Source organism: Sinohyriopsis cumingii, chromosome 7 (genome assembly GCF_028554795.1).
Source record: "Sinohyriopsis cumingii isolate HCF-2022 chromosome 7, ASM2855479v2, whole genome shotgun sequence".
Lineage (NCBI taxonomy): Eukaryota > Metazoa > Mollusca > Bivalvia > Unionida > Unionidae > Sinohyriopsis > Sinohyriopsis cumingii.
In genome coordinates, this window is record NC_142967.1 from 111,405,547 (window position 1) to 111,422,882 (window position 17,336).

The 17,336-nt window shown below is 34.8% G+C and overlaps 1 protein-coding gene across 4 annotated transcripts in view; it reads left to right on the forward strand.

Moving 5' to 3' along the window:
- LOC149795933 (uncharacterized) overlaps nt 1-17,336 on the forward strand; it is a 94,239-nt gene that overhangs the window by 26,431 nt on the left and 50,472 nt on the right. For 3 of the 4 annotated variants that reach the window (XM_089965859.1, XM_089965856.1, XM_089965858.1), the window contains 2 exons: nt 6,478-6,552; nt 9,093-9,398. In XM_089965859.1, coding sequence (XP_089821985.1) covers nt 6,478-6,552; nt 9,093-9,398 — 381 coding nt within the window. Of the gene's footprint in view, nt 1-4,594; nt 4,764-6,477; nt 6,553-9,092; nt 9,399-17,336 lie in introns of all 4 variants that reach the window. The other variant, XM_089965860.1, reaches the window with a different exon arrangement.

Sequence of the window (17,336 nt, forward strand, 5' to 3'; positions counted from 1 at the left end):
TATGGCATTAAATCCTTTAGAACATTCACTTTTTTTTACAGAACAACTATGTATACATCCATTACTTTTTTTTTTTAAATTGTTGTTGCATGCATGCAAAGCAACATCACCTTAAGGCAAGAACAAAGTCTGTAAACCTTCTAATGAGGACTATATTAATAGGAACTGACTAATACTTGAGGCAGACCCGCAGTTAGCTCGAACCGTCATGGCCGAATTTTGAGAGAGAGAGAGAGAGGTCATGCTGGAAATTTCGAAATGGAGAAGATGACAAATACAATTTTACAAATCAAAACTTATGAGCTGTGAAAATATGCTAAATAATAATAATGATAATAAGAATATATTATTGTTATCAAAAGCAGTATTTTCAGTGATATTTAATAATATCTACATTTGGTATTATTGAATAACAGACATACGTATAAGCATACATACATGCATAATTAATACATGTTAGTACTTAACACAACCTCTCGATCATTTTTAGTCTGAACATTATCAGATATTGTTTAGGGGAAAGGTACTGTAGGGCAGAAGGGTTTATAAGGTCAAATGATAACCATTACAATTGACTGACCTCAGTAGGCGTGACATAGTAACAGGATTCGAATTGATCTCAATGGACACCACTAATGGCAAGTATGGGAAATCCTGCTTTAAATGGGTCCATAGGTTTAACAAGGGAATGGGTTAATGGAGCAGAAAGGTTTGTGGGGCAGAAGGATTGATGGAGCAAAACGGTGTATGGGGCAAAAGAATGTATAGAGACAAGGGAAAATGTATTAGTAACTCTCTAATTATTGTAGGCCATTTTTATATTCTATGGAAACTTACTGAAAACAGTACATTAAAATGATTAAATACAATTCAGACACTTGTATACTATCCAGTACCTCCTTTTAATTACAATTCAACACATCACTTTTACCATGTAACATCCCAAACAGACAATTCAAAAATGCCTTGTGTAGTATCTTAAATCCCACATCTAATAGAAGAAGAAATGCAGTGTATAAACCAAGGGACAAAATCTCACAAATATACTATCCAGATATACCTATACCATCCAAAGCCCAATACATACACTCCAAAAACATCTTTTATAGTGTCTAAATTCCCACAGCAACTATCAGAAGAAATGCATATGTGTAAACAAAGGGACTAACTCTCAAAAACATTATCCATCACATCACTTCAGCCATTCAGTACCGCATACACTGTCCAAAACGCCCAGTATGATGCCCCCCCCACTTGCTATCAAAAGAAAGGGGTAGGGTTTAAAAGAAAGAAAATGAAATCTCATAAAATACTCTCCAGAACATCATATCTTCCATCCAACACCCCATACACACTATAATAATAATAATAACAATGAGGACTTTGTATAGCACCTAATCTTTAGAAGCTCTAAGCGCTCTACAACATTGGACAACACATAAGGACATAATTACAGAAAACAAACACCATGAAATTAGAAAACAGAGAACATGCTGAAAATATTTAAGGTAAGGAAACATTATTAGGTCTGTTCTTGCAATTGAACACTATCCAAAATGCCTTATTTCAGCATAGGGTATAAAAGAAGAGATGAAATGTCACAAACATACTATCAATCACATCACCTCTACCATCTAGCACTCATATGGACTATCCAAAATGCATTGTGTAGGGTCTGAAAACCCCACACCTATATGTTATAGTTTTATGAGTTTTGAATTTTACAGCTGTTTTCAAGCCAGATTAGGAAAATAGGGTAGTGATCGCTAAGACCTGCCCTTGGGATATGTATTTTTATCACATTCTCTTTCATATTTGTAATGATATGATCTAAAAGTCAGTTTTTCATGTTTGTCCACTAACTGGGTTAGACCAATTGTTTCTGTGAAATTCGGCCAGTTTGTTAATCTGATATTCATAAGATCTCTGTTGAAGTCACCTATAATTCATTTTGGTCATCAGTCACTTTAGTTGCCTACCGAAATGCTTATTCCATTTAACCTTCGCTGAAGGGAGTCTATAGACAAAGCTCAATATTAATGGCTTTGTATTTTATTGATTTACCTGGATCCATATTTCTTCAGTATCATCTGATTCTAGATCATTTGGCCTTTCAACTGATAATCCATTACCAAAATAAACAACACTTTCACCCCTTGAACCTCTGTCACGCCTGATTGATCTTCAGGACTTATTCAGGTCTTTTTCAACACAATACAGTTGAGATTAATATCACATGGAAACATTCTAATACCAAAACCAAGAACAGAGCAATTTAAAAAGAGTTTTCAATACTCTGGTACAGTTCTGTGGAATAAGCTTCCACTGCATGTAAAATCTGCTGAAAGTATTAGAGTATTTAAGAAGAGATATCATGAGCATGTGTATGTTTCTAATAGATAATGGAATTTAGTATTTTAATACTAAACATGTTAAAATAAACAGTAATTATTGCTATCTTCATGTAATGTGCAGTGTTTTACTCTCCTTTAAAGGGCCTCAAGGGAGAATAGTCCTTGACTAATGAGTCACCCTCTATAAATAAAGCATTTTTATTATTATTAGTATTATTATTGGTGTGCCATAACATCAATAAACAAGTCATTTGCATGATTATCATTTAACTTTGTTTCTGTTAAACCTCGAATATAGACATTATTAACCTTAGATGATAATAAATTCATTTGGCCTAATTTGTTATTCGTACCTTGTATATTTATATGCACGATGTGTAGACCTCTTTATTTAATTATTAGATCTTAAATGTCCTTAAAATAAATATTACTAGAGTTTCAGACAAGGAGTTTTCCGCCATGACATTTTTGCTTTTTTTTGTAGGATGCAAGTATTTGTTAAAACATTTACAAACATAATATACTTCCACTTTCAAAACATCCATTACAGTTGTCAGTTTGAGAGATAACATGTTCAGCTGAGTTCCCCAAAGGAAACCACATGGGCATCATGACCCAGTAAAGTTCCCAATGTTTGTCATGAAGCAGTTGAGAAGATATATCTCATCAACAGGTCACTATATTCATAGCCATAAGCCTAACAATTTCTGCTGAAGGAAACATTTCTCAGTGTTTGGCCTTAAGTCCATATTTCAAACAGTCCTGTCATTGAATTTTCGTGGCATGTCTGCATGCATCAAAGCCATGCCCACTGGTTCAAGCAATTATAACACATCATTAGTTTCTCTGGTTTTCTGAAAGTGCTGTTTTTGCCCCATCATATATTAGATTACTGGATTGCCTTTGAGTACTGGAACATGTTCATTTATTGCCTGCAGAAAGTGTGAAAGCCCCTTTTTAAATGGGTTCTCTTCATAGCCATGACGTGTTCAGGCACCAAGCCACACTTTGTAACAGGGGCATTTTCAGTGTCAGTCAGATTGTGGTCCCATTCATTGTATAGATACTCTATTAAAGCATTCACATTTTGAAGATCAGTGCCAATTTTCTTGGAGAAACCGGGCATTGAATACCTTCCAATCTGGGTTGTCCAAGTAGTTGTTATCAAATTCAGAAAGGCCCGTGAAGTATATGACAAGTTCCCACCCCAGGTAATGCAAGACTTTGACCCAAGGTTTAAGACCTCTTTCAATGACATATTTAATTAATCAGCAGTGTTTGTTTCATGGAAACTTTCTGATGTTTTGGGATGCATGATCTTCTTTGATGAGAAGATTCCCAGGTACTGGTATTGGAAAAGTCACGAGTTTCATTGTTAATATTACAACAGTGATGCTGACATTTTAATTACATCTTTTGGGGACCTGAGCTTATCTTCATAGAATCATTTTTATGATCTTGATTGACAGAATGCTGTGAGAGTGAAGTTTTTATTTTCAGAACACTTGGAGAGTGAGGACATGATTGTATGTCCTGTAGTAGAGTTCAGTTTTCAGCATGATTCCATTCTTCACAGAATCACTTGTATGATCTTCATTTATAGAACACTTTGAGAGTAAGTTTTATTTGCTATGGTTGAGTTAATAGCTTTCAACATGGTGTTGTTCTTCACAATTTTGTCCATAGTACTACTGATCTTTTCATTTTCTGCTATGATAAACTTAAGTAGGTCATCAACAGCTGTGACTGTTTCATTGGTTTTCATTACCTTGGTGATATTATCCCTGTACTTTTCAGGTTCTTCTTTTACCACACTTACAATTTAAGTTTTCAAGTTTCTAATGTCTTCCATTATTGGCTAGAGAATTTCAGGATCCATAGCAGTAGAACCATATTTTATTTTGGTTATTTCAGACAGTGGATTATCTTTGTCTTCATTAAAAAAAGATTCATTTTACTCTTAAGCTCACTGTTTTCCTCTTTAAGGATAAGACAGCGACTCATTGATAGACTAAGGTGACATTTTACTGTGGTTTTTTTTCAGCGATTCAGCTTTCACCTTCATATTTGAAAATAGTTCAGCAAGCTTGTCATGTCTGTTTTTTGCTGACTGGTATTTCATTTTCAAACATTCATGTTTGTTTGATACTTTAGTTTGTTGGACCTTCAGTTTTGCAACTTCCTGATGCAATGATTTATTTTCCCTCATTAAGGCAATTACCTTCTTATCACTTCGGCAGCAATCCCTGTCAGCAGAGAAGTGATTATCGATGGAGCTTCCAGCTGAGTGTTAACATTATCCTTTGTTAGGGCTGTCATCTCCTGACGCTGCCTGATTGAGATTGCAGATAATGAAGGGGGCCTGAACTCAATGGACTGCCTGGTTGGATTTCTGAATAATTTTCCCAGGTTGGTTTGTGCAGGACCACTTGAACTTCCATATCTGAATTCCCAATCAGGAAAAAAATTATTTGATCTCTAGTTACATGTATCTGCATATCTTCACTTGATCATGTGGGAGACATGTTTGGGGTGCTACAGGCCTGAAGTATACTTTGATTGCTGTCATGGCTATCACTACTTTTATCACTGGTTTTAAAATAAATTTCTTGAGCAAAGAGCTGAAATCAATTTTAAGTCCAGTCTTTATAATTGGTGTCCTTCAGTAAATACAGTGTCTGTGGAATTGTAAAGGGTCATAGTAACTTTGTAGGTCTGTATACTATTTGATGTATGTAACGTTAAAGATGATACCATTATACTTATGATCAATTGTCTGTATCTAAGGTTCAATTTGTCATTCAGATTTTTTTAATATTTGTTTCTCTCTCTCTCTCTCTCTCTCTCTCTCTGTGCAGCTGGTTGTTACTGTAGAAGTGGAACACATTCCTGTTGTCGAGTGTATTGATTTCCTCTCCTCCGAGACAGATGTTTCATTATGTGAACTCAATAAAGAAAGTTATGATGAAGCACTGCCAGAAAATTTGTTGGACGTTTTTAGGGAATATAGTTTATATTGCAAATTTTTGACCCAGTATTATTTCCTTTTTTAATAGTTTTACCCATATCTTTTATTTTTTTTTACTCTTTACATAGTTCAATCATCTTCGTCCGTTATATATTATCTGGTATTAATTCATTGGTTTTTGTATTTATATTTACAGTTTAGAACTTTACTTTTAATTGGCAGCATATAGTCCCATTGGTGTTGATGTGTTGCTAAAGCACAAGAAAAACACGCATGTATACATACAGGAGTTGCATGCTTGGGTATATATATATATATATATATATATATATATATATATATATATATATATATATATATATTTTGTTTAGCCTACATATGTTCTGTTATTCTTAATGTTGTAACAAAATATAAGGGCCCTGGGTGGTCTAGGGTGCTTCCGTTGTTTGAGAATTTTTTTTAGTTGCTTATCATGAGTTGTTGGTTCATCACATGCACTTCCTTCAAAAAATACATTGACTGCTGTATATAACCAACCTATCACGTGGTGAACATTGTGTTAATCTCACAAAAGTAAAAAAACAAACCTGATTGTATCCTAATTTGATTTGTAATATTTGTATCCTCATGGAACAGCAAAGATGGAGATCTTGTAATACGTATCATTTTTCTGCTGTCCATCCACACAACTTCCCATTCTACTGGTAAGCTGCAAGGCGGAAACCGTTTCACAAAACTGTGAAGCAATGTTGCCCATGTAATATTCTGTGAGAGGGTTGTTATTCTTGGCTCCACACCAAAGAGTTCCAAGAAATGGGATAAATGGTTAAATATACATGAATTATTTTCAAATAATTTTGTTTTTACCTCATGTCATATTTGAATAACAGCAGGAATGTGCATCATATTTGTGAAGTAGTGTCTGTGTGTGTGTGTGTATTATTAAAGTAGAGAGAGAGAGTGGGTTGAAATATACAGAAAAACATTGGAATTTGGAATGGCAAGCCACCAGAAGATCCTTTAGTTTAAATTAATAATCATTACAAAACAGTATCGGTATTAAAAATAAAAATGTAGACTTTCAAAAATTCAGACACATGGTCATGAAGATGCATAAAGCCGTCATTATTTGTAATTGCTGTTTTCTTATTTCAGATTACTTTCTTAAGAGGGTTGCTAGAAAACACTGTTTGGTCATGATAATATATATGTGTCATGCAATGAAATCGGGTAAGTTCAAGTCAGTTTTAAAATGTTACACTTATAAAATCAATGAACTCTTGCCCTGTACAACATCATAACTGCATGTATGAAATGTTTGTTTAGTTACATTCTACAACATTCTTTTATCATTATTCACTTACGGCAGTGAACATAGAATGCTTCTTATCATGTCTGTAATGTATTCTGCATGAAACGTGTACCCTTTTCCTTCCCTTGGACCCCATAAGATGATGTCGGCAAAGTCTTATATGTTAATCTTGTCCACTTGTCTATCTACCAACAAATGTTTTTGGTAAAATATCGTAACAAGAAATTGATGTATTTTAACCAAAGTTGTTATTTACAGCATAGTTTGTGAAAATATTTTTCATGTGGTTTTCATTGGGCAAGTAAATTGCAGCACGCTGATCACATTCAAGAGGGCTGTCTTCACTTCACTCAATACAGAACACATATCCATTGATCTTTACTTAACTAAAGTCCCCATATACCCAGCAATGATAATATGATGTTTAGAGTAAAGACCGTGATTATAAAACCCTTCTAATACATGGCCATTTAGATGAATATATAATGCAAGTCAAGGTTAGTAGCTCAAGAAATTGCAGTCTCACACATATTCCTCAATTTCTTGGCCATTTTAGCATTTACAGTGACACTTCAGTAATCAGTGAACTGTTTTTGTGTGTAGAGGTTTTCCTTTTGAATGAGCTACAGCACATTATAATGAATTGTGTATGTAGGAGTTAGAGTCAGTAAGTTTAACGATTTTGTCACTTTTCATCTTGTCTCACATCGGGTCAATAGTATTTTCAAGTCTTGGCAGCTTTATTGATACATTTTGACATTTCAAATATGTCTGTAATTTATGCAATTACTTTTCACATGAAAAATGTCTCCAGTTTACATCTGAAAGAAGAATATCTGGTGTCTTCACAATTTTCTCCAGCTTTTATGGCATGTAATTTTAAAATGGCATATCTTTTTATATTAGCTGACAACAGGAGTAGTTTACTTCCATGTTTTCCAAAAAATTTCTTAACATGAAATACACAGTTTTCATTTACTATCTTGAGACAGACGATGGCCACGAAAGCTAAATCGACATTCTATCAAACACAACGTTGCTGGCTTTAACTGAGTCTAAGTTTCAGCCAAAAAAAATCTTTAATAAGTAGGAGATTAACAAGTCTGAGTCGGTGAAATGTGAAAAGTGAAAGTCAGTTTGTAATGTAGACATCAGTGATTGATTCATGGAGCACATAGTCTTTGAGTTGTATCTGAAACTGATGTATTAGTTTGATGGTAAAACATCACATGAAACAGCTTAAAATTAGCCATGTGCCAGTAATTTCAAAGAACTGATTCAAAAGCACAGCTTGAATGGAGAAATCTCCTTTTATATTAATTAGTTACTTTGATATATTATTGCAAAAATCTGGTTGATTCTCACAATAATTTGAAGGAGTTTATTGAAAGGTCTCAAAAAATGACAATAATTTACCAAATGATTGGAATATAAAGCATAGGGCAGAACAGCTTGAATCTCTGTGCCATACAGATTTATTTGAGAAGTGCTGGGATATTATTCATTTTCAGGGACATGTTCAGAACACATTGATAAATTGATTAACTTAGCAGTGACCTTTGAAATATAATGGAAAAAACGAGGCCTATGAATAAAACAAGATACAAAATTTACACAGTATTGTGCAAGAAAAAATGAAGTCTCTGATGATGACTAAATCACTCAAAGCATCTGAAACAGTGTCTGAATAATGTGATTATTTAAGCAAATGTTCTAGCTGTATGGGTGAAAATATCCAAGAGCAAATCAATTAAGCAGATGTTTTGGGGGTATAATATAAGAATGGAATCCTAGCTCACCAGCCTTCAGTATAGCTATTAAATATCTTATAACGATGCAGAAGAGGAGCAATGTAAGCAGTGAAAACAATTTTGGAAGGTTATTAATAAAAGCAACGAGGCAAAAGCTATTGAGGAAATTTACCAATGCTCCAAGACAGTTGATGTTATTGCATATAAACATACAAAGTCTGGTTATACTTGAGTTTGCACAATACTAAGTGATGGATCATTTGAGTTACTTTGTGGTAATAGTAGCATGGAATTTAACTTAGTCCGGCTTGCAGATAAATTCATATCTATGTTTGCAGCATTTGCAGTTGATACCAAAAAAGAACAATCCCATTTATTTGAGAATTCCTGATTAAAATTTTGAGTTGCCAAAAAGTCTAATAGACTCTGTAAAGTTCTCTATCCACCTCGCCATGAAATAAGTGTACCATTATTTAATACAGAATTATTGTTATTATTGAACATTATTCTCCTCCTTTCCAGTACTTTTGACAGATAGAGCATTATCCTTTATATATTGAATGTATTGTATCCTATATACAATACCAATATAGTTCATTTTCTGTCAGATTGATAGGTCTTTACAGCTTGCTACATGAAGGTATTATAATGATATCCTGCAACATATCTCATCCTGGTTATCATTATTTTATTTTGTTTGTTTACAGATGCAGAGCTTACAATACAAGCAGCTCCACCTTCACCTTCATGTGAACAGAATGTAACAATAACTTGCAGCATACCATCGTTCGATGGTGTAGCATCTTTTATAAGAGATGACTCAACTGTACTTCTTACAAACTGCATATCAAAGACTGAAAGTTGTGCACCAAAGAAAGTTGACAGGTATACCTTTGGTGCCACATCAACTTCAATTTTTGTGGTCATATCTGGTGTGGACAAATTGAGTGATTCTTTCCCATGGAAATGCCAGTATTACTCCCAGACAGTTAATTTAACTCTGAAATGTGACAGTAAGTATTTCTTATATAACCCTCCTAGTTCATATTCCATCGGGTGCAGTACCTGATAGTGTTGCAACTCTAGGCCTTAAAATATCTAACAGAAAGAATGGGAAACCCAGCAATTTAACAAAAATCAACAAGCAGTTTATTTACCAACAATACAGACTGAAAATACAAGTGACACTTACAATATTGTGAATTAAATTTAAAATAATCATAAATGTCCTGTCACAAGTCAAGAAATATAGAATGATCCAAATGAATTGCAATGTCTTTAATGTCCTGATATAACACAGTGATGCTGTTGTTGTTGTTGTTGTTGTAGCGTTTAACGCCATTTTTCAGCACAAGATAGGCTATACATGGCGGCCAGTATAAATGGTGCAGGAAGAACCCTGGAAAACTCGGGGAAGAATCACCGACCCACGAGAAGCTACTGGCAGGCTTTCCCATGTACCCACGCTAGCCGAGCCGCAGACAGAGGTGAGATGGCAGTGATCTGGAATGGTGAGCGCTTTAGACCACTTGGCCACTCGGGGCCCCTGCACACAGTGATGCAATCCAGAAAATCTTTAAATGGGTTCACCAGAATCCAAAGTAAGATATTAATCTAAAAGTGGATGTGCACTTTTAATTAGTAATTCCAAGTAAATAATTCCTCTCAAATTATATTTCTTTTGAACAACACAGCTGTAAACTCTGATCACAAATACATACATACCAACGATTATGCTTTTGGATTTAATCATGCTTGCTTCTACATAATTACATGTTATGCCTACTTGTATATTGATTGCGCTTTTGGGGTACATTAAAAAATAAATTAAAAATAAAGCAATAAAAAGATGGGTTTTCATTTTATATTATGGTCTCTTTAATCGCACTCATTATATAAAATTTGATAATATTCACAAAAGAAGACTGCTGCTTAAGACTATCAGACAAGTATATTTGCCCATCCTTGACCTGCATGTGCTTCCCTAATTTTCTATTTATAGCAGTGCATATGACTATGACACAGTTTAAAGAAAACAGTTTGGAAATAGCACATGGAGATTGTCTATATTCCTGTTGATATAGTCCTTGCTAGACAGTCTCCATGCATTACTGTTACCTTGGGGTAATGCCGTTTCCACACATGCATCAGCAATTTAAGATTTGAGGTAATTAACTGATGGATACACAGGTGTTCTGTTCTGAGAGTAGTTAAAACTAAAAGAGCGAGTGTTTTCAAGGATTTGATGCCATGGGTCAAAAGAAAAGGGATTTTACTTACCATCCACATACAAATGTCATTAATACATTTTTTAGTTACTAGCGAGGGACTGATAGTTTGACTGAGCAGGATTCTAAAATGTACATAACAATTACTTCAAAACTCCATTAGTCTCTGCCACTGGTAATGTAAAAAAAAAACAATGGTGTAGAACTACTTGCTGGTCTAGCACATCGTTCTTTTCATTGCAGAATTTGTGGACTTGACTTTATGATAATTTAGTGAAAGTTTAGACATGTAGACTAGGTAAAGCAAGTGAAAGAATTTGACAGCATGTTTTGTGTTTGTATTCTGATACTAACCCACATGGATTTTGCCCATTTTTGCCAAGAATTTTAACCAACTGCAAATCTAGGTTTGTAGCAAGACTAAACATACAGTTTTCATACTGTTTATTTAATTGTGGCATGTAATATATACATTGCACTTTTTATGCCCAGATTTCACCCTTTTGCCACTTAACTTAGTGATAATTATGCCTTTACCTCATTCAGCATTTATTTGTTTATCTAATCCCTATATATTCACATTTTCACTTGACCTATATCATAGTAGGATGTGAAGCAATCCAAGAGAAAAAACCAGGCTGATTGTAAATAAGCCTGGCTTTGAACTCAAATGCTGAGTAAACATTTTGTTTACAGGTGACCATAATCTGAAGTACAACAAATAATTTTGGACAAATATTAAGCACATGATATAGATTAAATAAACATAATAACTTTCCTGAGTTGTAGGTCTGTGACAAGTATATGTGAATATGGTGTTCCATGTATTATACATACACGTATAGGATTGACACACCTCTCAGGTACACCAACAGCAGCACAGATATATGGTACCAAAATATTGGGAGCAAAATGACTTTCACGGAGACATCAGCAGCTGACCTATATGCAAGATTTGAAACCACAACCTTTGGGATGCATGTCCAACATGCAAGATGCTAACCACTGTGCCACAATAGCTCCCATTTTCAAATAAATGCTGTAAGGGCTAATATTGACCCAATATGTTGCTGAAAATGAGCCATAATCCATTTTGGGGCTTTCTGGGTCCAGTGACCAACAACATGTGGCAACGCATTTTGTCATGAATCAATCACTGTTATATAAGACGCTACATTTTGGTTTTTAAACGTAAAACACTTTGACAATCTATGCTTTAAATTAATGTTGAATGCAGATTGGTGTAAAATTAAGGGAGCTTTCTACTCATTAAAACAACCAATATTCCAAGCAGAAAGTTTATCTTGCTTTATTAAATAGAGGATATTTGCTTGAAACGAGTGAATAATGGATACATTTCATCGAGTGGATAAAAAACTTAATATTTTCACGAGTGGCGAATATTCTTTTTATTTTATGCTCACAAACGTTGGCTACCTAAAGTTTGTGACAGTGAATTGGCAGATTTCTTGCGGTAATATCAGCTGTTTGCCATACATGTTTTGCTGTGCTATGTGTACCTGCGCACAAAATGAGTTCTACATCAGATTGATAAAAATTAACTGAAATTTCCAGAATAACAAACTACAAGTTTCAAGGATAACAGACAGGGATTATTAATAAGACAATGCCATGTACATAAGGAAAAAGTAGTTCACCAACAGAAAATCAAAGGGAGGTAAGTATGTTCTGACCCCAAAAAGTAGTTCCTGTAGTGAAAAAATATTGTTATTTTTTCACTACAGTGAAATATCAATATTATTTTAATTAGAAAATCAAGTAATTCACTGCTTAACATAAAATAAATTGAAATATACAAAATTGAAATGTAATAAACAAATAAAATAAATTTAAAATTGCTTTTGCCAGATTTTTTTAAATTCCTTTTTTAAATAGCTTTATTAGGCATAGATCAAAAGAGCTTTTGGAATGGCCTGTTCTCCGTCATCTTTCCATAAGCACTAAAGCTGTAAAAATTATGAAACATCTACCTGGTACCTTTCGATCCTAACAATTGGTTACCTTGCTACCCGATGAAAGGGAAATTGTATTAAATGTGAACCTGAACTGCTTTGATGAAGGTTAATACAAGCCTACTCCCAAGATAAGTATAAGCATAATTATTACCAATATAAGTGACAAAAAAGCATAATCTGAGCATGAAAGAGTTGTCTATATATTACATGCCATGGTTACAGAAAACTGTATGATAAACACATTTATTTTTGCTACTTACCTGGATCTGCAGTTAAAATTCTTGACACAAATTGGTTAAATCCATGTGGATTAGCAGTTAGTGTGAGAGCATAGAGACAAAATAAATTGATCAATTATTTATGCATAACACTCACTTTAACTATTCGAAACATCTGACTTTCGCTGAATGACTGTGAAGTCCACAAATGATGAATGTTGTATTACATCACTAAAATTCTTCTTTCAAATTGATTTTTCCTTTTCCTGATGCAAAGTGTTTTTAAGTTTAACAAAATCCCTCTCCTCTGGCATTTTTTCAGTCATATAACATCCATGAGTCACATCGATAAAGCCTGTTTTTCTTAATATCTAGCGTCTTTTTTCAGTTTAGACTGGTCTGCTACGTATGTGTGTATCAAAATATGAGTTTGTGACACGTGGTTCCACATTCAAAAAACCTGTTTATATTCTTGGAACTGTTACAAATAGGAAATAAGGAAATAAAAGGTCTAATGATGGATAAATACAAAGCCAATAGTCACATGACACAAGCCTTGAACTGTAATTGGTATTCTGTGCCTTGCTCACTCCTGATGTCTTTGATCTGAACCTGGAAACAGCATAGTTATATGCAGACTTAAAAGTCTGAAAGATTAATAAAGCAGAGATACTTGGAAAATGTAAGCATATTTTGCTGAAAAAGTCTTATACCCTTGGTTGTTATGAAACTGAGTGGTCCTTATATCAAAATCAATATTGGTCCATTCATCCACATCAGGTATGTTCATGTCACAAGTCTTGCTGGGACTGCCCCTGAATTCTTGACACTTACAAATTTTTTTTTAAATTTTGGGCACACAACTCCTCTGTGCTTACCATGAGTTTTTCCCCAAACATCACTGCTGCATACAAGACAGTGTGTATATGTTTACAGTGGGCATGTGGTCCCATCTATTCTTCACATTCACACTGGGATTCTTTAATTCTTCACCCACCCACCCATACTGTTTAAAAGAATGTCTTTAGTGTATAGAACATCTTTGTTCATTTTGGCATTACACTTCGACTTATATAAATCTTGTCACCAAGTGCAGAGATCCTAAAAAGAAACTGATGCGTGTGTGTGTGTGTGTGTATGATTTGGATTGTTGATGTAGCTTTAAGAAACTTTTCAGTCATATCTCTATAATGTCTGCAGCTGCTGGCAACAGGGCTAAATCTAGTTATTTAAGGTGCTATGATATTTATATAAGTGTTAGAAGAGAAGATAAATTTGTATAAAAAATTTCTAAATTCTCTCTAAAAATGTAATAATTGTCTGTCTGACATTTATCCAGAATTCTTGAGGGTCAAACTTAATAAATGCAGTATCACTGTGAATATAGATCCACAAAAATTTGAGTTTGTAAAACAGATATTGGATTCAGAACCTTGCATGACTTCATGCAGTTCAAGTGTACAAAATGGTATTATCTACAGAACACAAGAGAAAAACACTGTGACAGCTACATTTTATAAAACAACATGTGTCATACATATACAGGGGCTGAACAGTCTCACATGGTAAGATCATATTATCTGTAAATGTAGACAGGATGAGAATACCCATGCTAAAGGCAGTTATACGCTGACATCTACACCAATAACTAGATGACATGAAACAGCTCCTAAAGTCTTTGACCTAAATGACTCGGGCAATAAAATTAACACCCCTCCAGAGTGTCAGGCAATTACACGCTCCATAAATCATGACTACAGCAGTGATTGCTTAAGCCTTAATGATTTATTCATGTGTGTACATAAAAAAACAATTAGGAAATTGGAGACCCAAATCAAGAATTAAAACTACAGTTACATGATATTAAGTCAGCACAGGGAAGGGTTAATGAGCAAGTAACCTCATGTGAAACAGCAATTCAGACAGACTCCCAAATATCAACAGTATCAGATGCTCAGACACAGACAATTCCAATACCAGCCAAAAGAAAATGTAAAATAACCATGCAAATAAAAACTGATGCCCAAAGTAATCCTGCATTGCAAACAACAGTATCCCCCTCTCAGTCATGTGTCACACCTGCAACAGCAATAAGTGTACATCCCTGGCCCGCAGTTCAGACAAGTCTGTTACCTTCACCAACAACTGCATTTCCCAGTGCTCAGACAAATGTGTCAAAATCAACACGAGTAATTCACACAACTGAAACACCAATTTCAGCACCCCTTCCTCCAAGATATGTGTTTGAAATACAATCCAGAGTCCAACACACGACATCACAAGCCAGAAAAGATAGGACTCTAATAATAATTGGCTCCTCAATTTTGAAAAGTATAATACCAAGGAGACTTTTTAAAACAGATGTACAGACTTTAAGAGGTACAAAAATCAACAACATCACAGACAGAATAATGAACAGTGACCTAACCAAATACAAACAAATTATTATTTTAGTAGGTGGAAATGATGCCTGTGTGGGAAGGTCACTAAATCAACACGAAAGAGATTTTGAAAGTTTATTGTATGCTGCTAGGTATTGCAGCCCAAATACATGTAAATTAATGATATCGGGACTACCTCCTCATGTGGACACCAAGGCTAAAGAAATAAATGATCTGATAATTGACTTATGTGAAGATTTCAACCTACAAGTACATTCCATAATACAAATCTTTCTTTCTTCAGAATCAGGATGTCAACCTTAGGCTCTACCACAGAGACAAAATTCATATAAGCAGAAAAGGAACCTCTCAGCTACTGAGAAATATTAACACGTATGCCCCCATTTTCAAGCACTTTAATGAAGAGTGTGTCTCAACTGTGGAGAAACTGGGCACATGACACAGGTATGCCATCATGGCAAACAGATCGAGTGTTTTAGGTGCCATAAATATGGACACAAACAAAGACTTTGTCCGTCAATGTATACATATTAGGAAGCTGGCAAAGAGGAGAATGCCAACGCTTCATTTACAAAAAACTCTAAATGTACCCAGTGGGACTCTTGACTCTAACTATTCAATGGACACTATTGTAGATGCAAATGTAAATGGATTTTCAGGGTTTGTATGTGACTTTGAAGATGCTAATGTATATGAACATTTAAATATAGAAATAGGATGTCACAATGATAAAAGTAGTATGGAGACAATCTCAGTGAGTACCCCATTGCATGATGACATACATGTAATTGATATGAAACTAAATACAAAAGGTTTTAACATAGGTCACTTAAATGTACAAGGTATAGTCGGAAAGAGAGACCAGATTAAGTTAATGTTGTCTTCCAATGAAAATAATATACATGTTTTAGGACTCACTAAAACCAAATTAAATGCTAACCACAATGATGATCTATTTCACTGTCAAGGCTACAGTAAACCATTGCGTAGGGACAGAGAGACAGCGGGGGGGGGGGGTGATCTTGTTGTATACATTAGGGAAGATGTAAATGTAAAAAGGCGACTTGACTTGGGAGTCACATGAAATTGAGAGTATCTGGGTGGAAATTTTTCAAAATAATGCAAAATCTTTCCTAGCTGGTTTCATTTATAGACCACCTTCCTCCAAAGCAACCGCTCTGGTGGCCTAGTGGTTAGAGCATCTGCATCGGATGCAGGAGGTTGTGGGTTCAATCCTTTGCCGAGTCATACCAAAGACTTACAAAAACGGTACTTACAGCTACCTCGCTTGGCGCTCAGCATTAAGAGGTTAGTGTTAGGACTGGTTGGCCCGGTGTCAGGATAATGTGACTGGGTGGGACATCATGCTACATGTCTGCGGCATGATGCCTCAGAGATAGACATCACTATAAACTGCCACATTGCAGACATCGTAACAATATGACTGAAAAATTGCTAAAGCTACGTTAAAAATCCAAATCACATCACATCACATCCTCCAAGGCATTTTGGAATGATAACTTTTTTAAACAAATGGAAAATGTTCTAGCACAGGAGAAAGAAACATATATACTCGGCGATATAAATAAGGACCTTCTCAATACTCAAATAAGGAACAACTGGATGGAATTTATTGAATCATTAGGCCTAGACCAGGTGGTAAATGAGCCTACAAGGGTAACATAAAAATTGAGCACTCTTATTGATCACATTTATACCAACCTACCAGACAGTGTTGCTTGTGTTAATGTACCGAATGTTGGTCTTAGTGACCACTATCCTACTTTTTTGACAAGAAAGGTTAAATGCAAGAAAAATAAGAAAAATGCACATAAAACAATCACTTACAGATCGTTCAAAATTTTTGATGAAGAACAATTTCTCAATGACCTATATAAAGTTCCATGGAGTATGATCCAAAATTTGGATGACATAGATGAAGCCATGAGGGTGTGGATTGACTTATTTATGGATGTAGTATCTAAGCATGCACCACTGAAAGTACATTGAGTAAAGACTGTCTTGGCATCCATCCATCTACGAGAGACGATGGCATAGCTCCAAAGTACGCTTTTGCTTATCCTTCTTTTTAGCTCTCTTTTCAGCTTGCTTTATTCTTCTCTTTTC